At 52.4% G+C, this 11,730-nt stretch overlaps 1 protein-coding gene across 1 annotated transcript in view; it reads right to left on the bottom strand.

Moving 5' to 3' along the window:
* Positions 1 to 1,049: 1,049 nt before the first annotated feature.
* Positions 1,050 to 11,730, bottom strand: part of LOC147100194 (myelin protein zero-like protein 2) — a 30,597-nt gene continuing 19,916 nt past the window's right edge. Inside the window, exons 2-3 of the mRNA XM_085967633.1 lie at positions 3,546 to 3,712; positions 1,050 to 1,272 (exon numbers count right to left, since the gene is read on the bottom strand). Of these exons, the coding sequence (XP_085823759.1) occupies positions 1,051 to 1,272; positions 3,546 to 3,712 (389 nt within the window). The 3' untranslated portion in view covers position 1,050. The remainder of the gene's footprint in view (positions 1,273 to 3,545; positions 3,713 to 11,730) is intronic.

Here is an 11,730-nt window from a genome sequence, read left to right as displayed (position 1 = left end):
GTACTGAGGCAGTGCTGCACTGTCGGAGGGGCAGTACTGAGGGCGCGCCGCACTGTCAGATGGGCAGTACTGAGGGAGCGCCGCACTGTCGGAGGGGCAGTACTGAGGGAGCGCCGCACTGTCGGAGGGGCAGTACTGAGGGAGCGCCGCACTGTCGGAGGGGCAGTACTGAGGGAGCGCCGCACTGGCAGAGGGGCAGTACTGAGGCAGTGCTGCACTGTCGGAGGGGCAGTACTGAGGGCGCGCCGCACTGTCGGATGGGCAGTACTGAGGGAGCGCTGCACTGTCGGAGGGGCAGTACTGAGGGAGCGCCGCACTGTCGGAGGGGCAGTACTGAGGGAGCGCCGCACTGTCGGAGGGGCAGTACTGAGGGAGCGCCGCACTGTCGGAGGGGCAGTACTGAGGGAGCGCCGCACTGGCAGAGGGGCAGTACTGAGGGAGTGTTGCACTGTCGGAGGGGCAGTACTGAGGGAGCGCCGCACTGTCGGATGGGCAGTACTGAGGGAGCGCCGCACTGTCGGAGGGGCAATACTGAGGGAGCGCTGCACTGTCGGAGGGGCAGTACTGAGGGAGCGCTGCACTGTCGGAGGGGCAGTACTGAGGGAGCGCCGCACTGTCGGAGGGGCAGTACTGAGGGAGCGCTGCACTGTCGGAGGGGCAGTACTGAGGGAGCGTCGCACTGTCGGAGGGGCAGTACTGAGGGAGCGCTGCACTGTCGGAGGGGCAGTACTGAGGGAGCGCTGCACTGTCGGAGGGGCAGTACTGAGGGAGCGCCAATATTTATCCCTCAATCAAAGTCACTGAAACAGATTATCTGGTCATTATCATATTGCTAATTGTGGGAGCTTGCTGTGCACAAATTGGATGCCGCGTTTCCTACATTACAACAGCGACTACACTTCAAAAAGTACTTCATTGACTGCGAGGTCATGAGGTGGTGAAAGGCGCTATAGAAATGCAAGTCTTTTTTCTTTTTCAAGTGAAGCCTTTTGCTGTATAAACCCATCCCCCCGCACCCAGCCACCCAGGCCTCAACACAACGGCACCACTTCAATACAAACCTTTATGCACAACGCTAAGTTTGATTTCGCCAGCGACCCCATGTACGTCAGGCGGATTCTTCACGCTGCACAGGAAGGTCCCGTTGTCCGTGAAGCGCAGATCATTGACAGTGATCGATCCATCCTTTCTCCAAATGTCCCCAGACCAGGCCACCCGTCCCTTAAACCGCCCACTGAGAATCGGGTACGGCTGCTCGTGATAATAAAAGACCTGTGGAAAGAAGAAGAGGATGACACTCGGCTTACACTGAACCTGGGCAGCCTCCCCTCCATCACAGTGTAGAGGGAGCTTTACTCTGTATCTAACCCCGTGCTGTACCTGCCCTGGGAGTGTTTGATGGGACAGTGTAGAGGGAGCTTTACTCTGTATCTAACCCGTGCTGTACCTGCCCTGGGAGTGTTTGATGGGACAGTGTAGAGGGAGCTTTACTCTGTATCTAACCCGTGCTGTACCTGCCCTGGGAGTGTTTGATGGGACAGTGTAGAGGGAGCTTTACTCTGTATCTAACCCGTGCTGTACCTGCCCTGGGAGTGTTTGACGGGACAGTGTAGAGGGAGCTTTACTCTGTATCTAACCCGTGCTGTACCTGCCCTGGGAGTGTTTGATGGGACAGTGTAGAGGAAGCTTTACTCTGTATCTAACCCGTGCTGTACCTGCCCTGGGAGTGTTTGATGGGACAGTGTAGAGGGAGCTTTACTCTGTATCTAACCCGTGCTGTACCTGCCCTGGGAGTGTTTGATGGGACAGTGTAGAGGAAGCTTTACTCTGTATCTAACCCGTGCTGTACCTGCCCTGGGAGTGTTTGATGGGACAGTGTGGAGGGACCTTTACTCTGTATCTAACCCGTGCTGTACCTGCCCTGGAGTGTTTGATGGGACAGTGTGGAGGGAGCTTTACTCTGTATCTAACCCGTGCTGTACCTGCCCTGGGAGTGTTTGATGGGACAGTGTAGAGGGAGCTTTACTCTGTATCTAACCCGTGCTGTACCTGCCCTGGGAGTGTTTGACGGGACAGTGTAGAGGGAGCTTTACTTTGTATCTAACCCGTGCTGTACCTGCCCTGGGAGTGTTTGACGGGACGGTGTAGAGGAAGCTTTACTCTGTATCTAACCCGTGCTGTACCTGCCCTGGGAGTGTTTGATGGGACAGTGTAGAGGGAGCTTTACTCTGTATCTAACCCGTGCTGTACCTGCCCTGGGAGTGTTTGATGGGACAGTGTAGAGGGAGCTTTACTCTGTATCTAACCCGTGCTGTACCTGCCCTGGGAGTGTTTGATGGGACAGTGTAGAGGAAGCTTTACTCTGTATCTAACCTATGCTGTACCTGCCCTGGGAGTGTTTGATGGGACAGTGTGGAGGGAGCTTTACTCTGTATCTAACCCGTGCTGTACCTGCCCTGGGAGTGTTTGATGGGACAGTGTGGAGGGAGCTTTACTCTGTATCTAACCCATCCCTTGTTAGATATGGGAGGGACGTAGCAAGCGAGAGATGACAGCACCTTGCACCAACAGAACATCCCGTGATACCAAAGGACCAGGAGGAAGTCAAATCCACAGCCCAGAGTTTATTTATAAACAATTCTTCTCCCACTCCCTCCTCCATGGCTCTTTAGACATTTCTCCTCCTTTCTCTCCTCACCTAGAATTATTCAGCACAGAAGGAGACCATTCGGCCCATCGTGCCTGTGCCGGCTCTTTGAAAGATTCTATCCAATTAGTCCCACTCTCCCGCTCTTTCCCCTGTAGCTCTGCAAATTTTTAATTTTCAAGTATTTATCCAATTCCCTTTTGAAAGTTACTATTGAATCTGCCTCCACCGCCCTTTCAGGCAGCGCATTCCAGATCACAACAACTCGCTGCGTAAAAAAAATTCTCCTCATCTCCCCTCTAGTTCTTTTGCCAAATATCTTAAATCCGTGTCCTCTGGCTAGCGGGGAAAGACATCAACTGCCTTTAAGCAGGAGAGGGGGAGGGGGGTGTGCACAGTTTGAGGCACTTTTTCATTGGCCACAAACCCTGGAGCCTTGGGACCCACATATAAAGAACTTGCATTTCTATAGCGCCTTTCACCACCTCAGGACGTCCCAAAGCGCTTCACAGCCAATGAAGTACTTTTGATGGGTGATCACTGTTGTGATGCAATAGGTTTTCGCAGCTGTGGATGTTGAATTTTACCCACAGAAAGTTTAAATCCCTGTTCCCATGTGAAGTTCCAATTGAGGATTTATTTACCAATGAGGCAGCAGCATTGATAAAAGCCCCTTCGAACCCTGTGGGCCCAGGACAAGGGAGGGAGTGAGTGAGCGATGGAGGGGCAAGTGGGCTGGAGCTGCTTGTGGTTGGGGGGGCATTAGTTGGGACCCCTGTTTTAAGCAGTATTGAGCCTGCGTTGTTTCAGCACTGTCTACATTCCCAGCCTGAGGGTTCTACTTACAGAAACGTGTACCCGACACGGCAGACACAGGAACTCCCCGCAAGATACTTACAGACTCTTCATTCCCAGCGCCTAAGGGTCGGAAGTTCCAGGTAACGGTGGTTTGTTTCCCGACAGGGGAGCTGGACTGAAACGTGCACCTCAGGCGCTGCTCTGTCCCGTTTCGAACCTCGACACTGCCTCCCGTGTAAATGTCAACACCAGCAACATCACCGATACCTGCACAGGAAACACATCATTACTCATCACCGCATCGATGGTGGGAATGGTCATTCAGCAGGGTAAGGTTCACTCGCTGTGTAGCTGTACAGAGTCACTGTTTATTCAGGGTAAGGGTCACTCACTGTGTAACTGTACAGTCACTGTTTATTCAGGGTAAGGGTCACTACTGTGTAACTACAGAGTCACTGTTTATTCAGGGTAAGGGTCACTCACTGTGTAACTGTACAGTCACTGTTTATTCAGGGTAAGGATCACTCGCTGTGTAGCTGTACAGAGTCACTGTTTATTCAGGGTAAGGGTCTCTCACTGTGTAACTGTACAGAGTCACTGTTTATTCAGGGTAAGGGTCACTCACTGTGTAACTGTACAGAGTCACTGTTTATTCAGGGTAAGGGTCACTCACTGTGTAACTGTACAGAGTCACTGTTTATTCAGGGTAAGGGTCTCTCACTGTTTAACTCTACAGAGTCACTGTTTATTCAGGGTAAGGGTCACTCACTGTAACTGTACAGAGTCACTGTTTATTCATGGTAAGGGTCACTCACTGTAACTGTACAGAGTCACTGTTTATTCAGGGTAAGGGTCACTCACTGTAACTGTATAGAGTCGTCTCCTACATTACAATAGTGACTACACTTCAAAAAGTACTTCATTGGCTGTAAAGCGCTTTGGGACCTCTGGTGGTCATGAAAGGCGCTATATAAATGCAAGTCTTTCTTTCTTTCTATTCAGGATAAGGGTCACACACTCTGTAACTGCAGAGTCACTGCTTATTCAATACAACCATTAAATTGCTGAATAAACAGTGACTCTGTACAGTTACACAGTGAGTGACCCTTACCCTGAATAAACAGTGACTCTGTACAGTTACAGTGAGTGACCCTTACCCTGAATAAACAGTGACTCTGTACAGTTACAGTGAGTGACCCTTACCCTGAATAAACAGTGACTCTGTACAGTTACAGCGAGTGCCCCTTACCCTGAATAAACAGTGACTCTTTGCAGACTTGAACGGATATGGCGGACAACTGATTTAGCCATTCTCTTCACCGCCAGATCTGGCTGGACCACATAAATCATTATCGGGTCCTGCTCTCGTCTGACAAAATTGCTCACTATTCCAGTATCATTCTGGAATGTAAAGATAACCCCCGGCTTCTTTTCTCTACTGCAAATCATTTTCTTAAACCCCTCTCCCCTGTCTCCTCCACACTCACCTCCAACAAGTTCGAGGAGCTCATGGACTTCTTTGTCATAGAGATTGAGACCATCTGTTCAGCTGCCTCTGCTACTTCCCTTCCTTCCCCATGCCCACCGGGCCAAACTTTCTCTAAGGATCCCCCCTGTCCACGCTCATCTTATCCACTTCCTGCTCCCTAGAACCTATTCCCACCAAACTGCTGACCACTCAACTTCTTATCGTGGCTTCCATGTTAGCTAATATTGTTAATGGTTCTCTCTCCAAAGGTACTGTCCCCCTCTCCTTCAAATCTGCCATCATCAACCCCTCCTCAAAAATCCAACCCTTGACCCCCTCCATCCTTGCAAACTACCGCCCATCTCCAACCTCCCTTTCCTCTCCAAAGTCCTTGAACATGTTGTCGCCTCCCAAATCCGTGCCCATCTTCCCTGCAACTCCAGGTTTGAATCCCTCCAATCAGATTTCCGCCCCACCACAGTACCAAATCAGCTCTCATCAAAGTCACAAATGACATCTTTTGTGACCGTGAGAAAGGTAAACTATCCCTCCTCGTCCTTCTTGACTTGTCTGCAGCCTTTGACACGGTTGACCACTCCATCCTTCTCCAACGTCTCTCTACCATCGTCCAGCTGGGTGGGACTGCACTCGCCTGGTTCCATTCTTATCTATCTTGTCGTAACCAGAGAATCACCTGCAACGGCTTCTCTTCCCGCTCCCGCATCGTTACCTCTGGTGTCCCCCAAGGATCTATCCTTGGCCCCCTCCTAGTTCTCATCTACATGTTGCCCCTTGGTGACATCATCCGAAAACACAGCGTCAGTTTCCACATGTAGGCTGACGACAGCCAGCTCTATCTCACTCCCTCTTCTCTCGACCTCTCCATTGTCTCTGATTTCTCACGTTGCTTGTCCGACATCCAGTATTGGATGAGCAGAAATTCCTGCAACTAAATATTGGGAAGACTGAAGCCATTCTCTTCGGTTCCCACCACAAACTCCGTTCCCGAGCCACTGATTCCATCCCTCTCCCTGGCCACTGTCTGAGGCTGAACCACACTGTTCGCAACCTTCGTGTCACATTTGATCCTGAAATGAGCTTCCGACCACATATCGCTCCTTCACCAAGACCACCTATTTCCACCTCTGTAACATCGCCTGTCTCCGCCCCTGCTACAGCTCATCCGCTGCTGAAACCCTCACCCATGCCTTTGTTACCTCTAGACTTGACTATTCCAAAACACCCCTGGCTGGCCTCCCACATTCCACCCTACGTAAACTTGAGGTCATCCAAAACTCTGCTGCCCCCCCACACACACTGCTCCCCCCCCACACACTGCTCCCCCCAGTCCCCCTCCCAACACACTGCTCCCCCCCCTCCCCCCCACACACTGCTCCCCCCCCCTCCCCCCCACACACTGCTCCCCCCCTCCCCCCCAATCACTGCTCCCACCCCCCCGGCCTTCCCCCACACACTGCTCCCCCCCCCGGCCCCCCTACTCACTGCTCCCCCCCCCGGCCCCCCTACCCACTCCTCCCCCCCCCAGCCCCCCACACACGGCCCCCCCCTCCCCCCCAATCACTGCTCCCACCCCTCCGGCACCCCCCCCTGCACACAGCCCCCCCCCACACACACACTCCTCCCCCCCCCAGCCCCCCACACACGGCCCCCCCCTCCCCCCCAATCACTGCTCCCACCCCTCCGGCACCCCCCCCCACACACAGCACCCCCCCCGGCCCCCCCCCACACACACTGCTACCCCCCCCCCGGCCCCCCCCCACACACACTGCTCCCCCCCCCCGGCCTATCCAGACAGCCCATTGCTGATGCATTTGTCGATTTATTGATAAACAGAAGGACAAAAAAAAGGAAGACAGACTTGCATTTCTCCAGCACCTTTCACGGCCACCGGACATCCCAAAGCACTTTACAGCTAATAAAGTACTTTTTGAAGTGAAGTGTAGTCACTGTTGTAATGTGGGAAATACGATAGCCAATTTGCACACAGCAAGCTCCCACAAACAGCAATGTGATAATGACCAGATAATCTGTTTTTTAGTGATGTTGGTTGAGGGATCAGTATTGACCTGGACACTGGAGAGAACTCCCCTGCTTTTCTTCAAATAGTGCTGTGGGATCTTTTATGTCCACTCGAGAGAGCAGACGGGGCCTCGGTTTAATGTCTCATCTGAAAGACGGCACCTCCGACAGTGCAGCGCTCCCTCAGTACTGCCCCTCTGACAGTGTGGCGCTCCCTCAGTACCGCCCCTCCGACAGTGCGGTGCTCCCTCAGTACTGCCTCTCCGACAGTGCGGCGCTCCCTCAGTACTGCCCCTCTGACAGCGCGGTGCTCCCTCAGTACTGCCCCTCCGACAGTGCAGCACTCCCTCAGTACTGGTCCTCCGACAGTGCAGCGCTCCCTCAGTACTGCCCCTCCGACAGTGCGGCGCTCCCTCAGTACTGCCTCTCCGACAGTGCGGCGCTCCCTCAGTACTGCCCCTCCGACAGTGCAGCGCTCCCTCAGTACTGCCCCTCCGACAGTGCGGCGCTCCCTCAGTACTGCCCCTCCGACAGCGCGGCGCTCCCTCAGTACTGCCCCTCCGACAGTGCAGCACTCCCTCAGTACTGGTCCTCCGACAGTGCAGCGGTTCCTCAGTACTGCCCCTCCGACAGTGCGGCGCTCCCTCAGTACTGTCCCTCTGACAGTGCAGCGCTCCCTCAGTACTGCCCCTCCGACAGTGCGGTGCTCCCTCAGTACTGCCCCTCCGACAGTGCGGCGCTCCCTCAGTACTGCCCCTCCGACAGTGCGGCGCTCCCTCAGTACTGCCCCTCCGACAGTGCAGCACTCCCTCAGTACTGGTCCTCCGACAGTGCGGCGCTCCCTCAGTACTGGTCCTCCGACAGTGCAGCACTCCCTCAGTACTGACCCTCCGACAGTGCAGCACTCCCTCAGTACTGGTCCTCCGACAGTGCGGTGCTCCCTCAGTACTGCCCCTCCGACAGTGCGGCGCTCCCTCAGTACCGCCCCTCCAACAGTGTGGCGCTCCCTCAGTACTGCCCCTCCGACAGTGCAGCACTCCCTCAGTACTGGTCCTCCGACAGTGCAGCACTCCCTCAGTACTGCCCCTCCGACAGTGCCGCACTCCCTCAGTACTGCCCCTCCGACAGTGCGGCGCTCCCTCAGTACTGCCCCTCCGACAGTGCGGCGCTCCCTCAGTACCGCCCCTCCAACAGTGCGGCGCTCCCTCAGTACTGGTCCTCCGACAGTGCAGCACTCCCTCAGTACTGCACTGGGAATGTCAATCTCGATATGTGCTGCAAGTCTCTGCAGTGGGACTTGAACCCACGCCCTTCTGACTCCGAGGCGAGGGCGCTGCCCACTGAGCCACAGCTGACACCCAATGTGGCTCCTCCCTTTCCTTTGTCCCCAATCAGAACAGGATTTGCCAAACAGGTCGTGGCCCAGTAGCCGAGTGGTTCTGGAACTGGACAACCCAGAGGAGTTCAAATCCCACCACAGCAAATTGTGAAATTGAAATGAATAAATCCGGCACAAGGGGGAATAAAATCACCACGAACGTTGTCGAAATGTCGTAAAAAAAACACCTGGTTCAGGGCGAGGACCTCCGAATCCGGCTCATCTGACTGATGCCCCAGGACAACTCGGAATGGGTAATAAATAATGTTCCCTGTCAGCGTGCCCACATCCCAAGAACAAGGATAAAAGACTTGACCATGAAGGCAGTGCCCTTTTAACAAACAAATTGCCTCTCCACGCAGGAGCTGCTCGGTGAAACAAGACACCTCTTGTTTTTTTTGGTGATGTAGAACTAATAAGTCAAACACAAAGTCTACTGGACTGGTCACGTAATTTTAGTATCAGGATTGAGGTGAAGCCGTTTCACAAGGTTAATCGGGCTAAAGTCCACAAGAGAGAAACACAAGCAGAGGGTCCAGCGTATCAGTAAACAGCTCCAGCACTCGGGATCAGCGCTGTAGGAACTGACGTCCAATTAACTCCAATCAGTTTAATCAATCGCAAACTACAGTACAAGCAACTAGCAGATCACACCAGCACCTGGCCCAAAACAAATCAGATCAGCACCACAAAGTGTGGGCCAGATGTTCCGCTATAATTCCATCTGTACCCTTTATCCCACCCTCCGTGATCCAGCAGGTGTTCTTCAGACCAGAGACTGAACTAAGGCCCTGCCTAATCCAGCGCTTCACAGAATCAGACAACACAGAAAGAGGCCATTCGGCCCATTGTGCCGTGCCGACTCTTTGAGTGAGCTCTCCAATTAGTCCCACTCCCATGCTCTTCCCTCATAGCCCTGGAAATTTCACCCCTTCAGTTATTTCATCGTTCCCTTTTGAAAGTTACTATTGAATCTGCTTCCACCGCCCTTTCAGGCAGCGCGTTCCAGATCACAACAACTCGCTGTGTAAAAAAATTCTCCTCACCTCCCCTCTAGTTCTTCAATCTGTGTCCTCTGGTTACCGTCCCTGCCACCAGTGGAAACAGTTTCTCCTTATTTACTCTATCAAAACCCTTCGTAAATGACATGGGCACCAAGTCCAAACCATTATTAAACAATAACCAAACCAGGGCTGTAAACTTGTACAGTTCCTGCGGCCCAATGCACTGTGATGCCAACTATTTATGCAGAATCTTTGGCCAATCCCCAGAGAGAGCTTTCATGGCCAATAAAGTGTGTTTTACTGATCACAACACAAAATCATCCCCCGAAGCTCGAGGGACAGCACCTCCTCTTTCTATTAGGCACTTTACAGCCTAAACATCGAGTTTACAATTTCAGACTATAAATTGGCCCCTGTATTTTTCACATGGTAGCTGTTAATGTTGCTGCCATCATCATTCACACCTCATCTTGAGCCATCTTTTGTTCGTTAACCTGTCCCATTACCTCTCCTTTTGCCTTGCACCATCATCCCTTATGTCAGTCAATCTCTCCTGCCTTCCAGCCTGTCACAGACCTCCCTTCCTCTGCTTAAAAATCTCTCTTCTCTAACCTTTCCCAGTTCTGACGGAGGGTTCGACTCGAAACTTTGACTCTGTTTCTCTCGCCTCGATGCTGCCTGACCCGCTGAGTGTTTCCAGCGTTTTCTGTTGTTATTTCAGATTTCCAGCATCCGCAATATTTTGCTATTGACAAAATCATCCCTTCCTGCCAGTACATACACGGGGCCATTGCAGGCGTTCTCTGTGGGCTTACTGGAGCAGTAACCCTGAGTGCTCGGAGCCTTGGCTCTCCTGGTAAATTGGCGAGAGAGTGTACTCTGTGAATGTCACTGTAATTCACCAAAGACTCAAAGATATTTTTAAAAATGTATTCTGGGGATGTGAACGTCGCTGGCAAGACATCACTAAAACAGATTATCCGGTCATTATCATGTTGCTGTTTGTGGGAGCTTGCTGTGCGCAAATTGGCTGCCGCGTTTCCTACATTACAACAGTGACTACACTTCAAAAGTACTTCATTGGCTGTAAAGCACTTTGGGACGGCCTGAGGTGGTGAAAGGTGCTGGAGAAATGTAATTCTTTTTTCCTTTTTAAAGCCGGCATTTATTGCCCATCCCTAACTGTCCTGAGAATTGGCATTGATATAACCGAGGGGCTTGCTAGGCCAATTCAGAGTCAACCACGATGGTGTGGGACTGGAGTCACGTGTAGGCCCAGACCGGGTAAGGACGGCAGGTTTCCTTCCCTACAGGACATCAGTGAACCCGTTGGGTTTTTATGACAATCCAGTTACTTTTACTGATACCAGCTTTTTATTTTCAGTATATTAAACTGATTTAAAATTCTCAAATTGCCCTGGTGGGATTTGAATTTGCATTCTCTGGATTACTAGTCCAGTGATAGAGCCTCTACACTACTGTACACATGCTGTGATGAGTTCTTCATGTTTCAGAATAAAGAATAAACCCTGCTAATGTGGGAAGCCCAAACATGAATACAATATTCTGTGTGCTTTGACTAACTGCACTAACATTCCCTTACTCTGGTATTGTACAGCTTGTGATGAAGCCCAGTATCCGATTTCTAGTGGATGTAAAAGATCCCACAGCCACTATTTTGAAGAAGAGCAGCGGAGTTCTCCCCGGTGTCCTGGGGCCAATATTTATCCTTCAATCGACATTGTATGTACCTTCAAGAGAGGAACTATCTTTTACAGCCCCTGTATACTGCAGTACCAGTAGTGACCACACCTGTATATAACACCGTGTAGCAATTTGTACAGTCAGTTCCAGCGTACCCTCTGTTCAGTAAACACCCGTTATTACCGTTCTCCTGCAGTCCGTGTGTTATTGATACGCGGACACTACAGTGGCGACGAGCAGGTTCGAACTCACCTGCAGTACTGCATCACCTCACGGGGATCCATCCCTGAAAAGAAGCTTCTTGGAGGTCGAAGCCAGAGCAACGGGCGTCGACCGCGGGCAACCGCCCAGTGATCCATCGGAGTTCAGAGAATCACAGGGGAGGCTGTGGAGAGCTGGGCTTGGTTCTCCAGTCAAGGTGTTCCAGCAAATCGAGCTGGTAGCAGGTAGTGCGCTGACCCTCCCCGGACTGCGGCGGGCTAGAGCTCGATCGAGCGGCTCTGCAAGGGGGCCGAGCAGCGTCGTCGGGAAGAAAAAGAGAGAGAAAGGGTGGAGCGCACAGGGCGCGGCCGGTGCTCAAGAGCCGGGCAGCGTTAAAGAAAATAAAAAAGGGGGAAGGAAAAGAGACGCGCCGTGGACAGCGTCGAAGAAGAATAAAACTAAGAAAATTAATTAACAAAAGAGAGATGCG

Source organism: Somniosus microcephalus, chromosome 26, assembly GCF_052327205.1.
Source record: "Somniosus microcephalus isolate GS21.2 chromosome 26, FLI_Smic_1.0, whole genome shotgun sequence".
NCBI classification, from domain to species: domain Eukaryota; kingdom Metazoa; phylum Chordata; class Chondrichthyes; order Squaliformes; family Somniosidae; genus Somniosus; species Somniosus microcephalus.
This window is presented reverse-complemented; position numbering and strand designations above follow the sequence as displayed.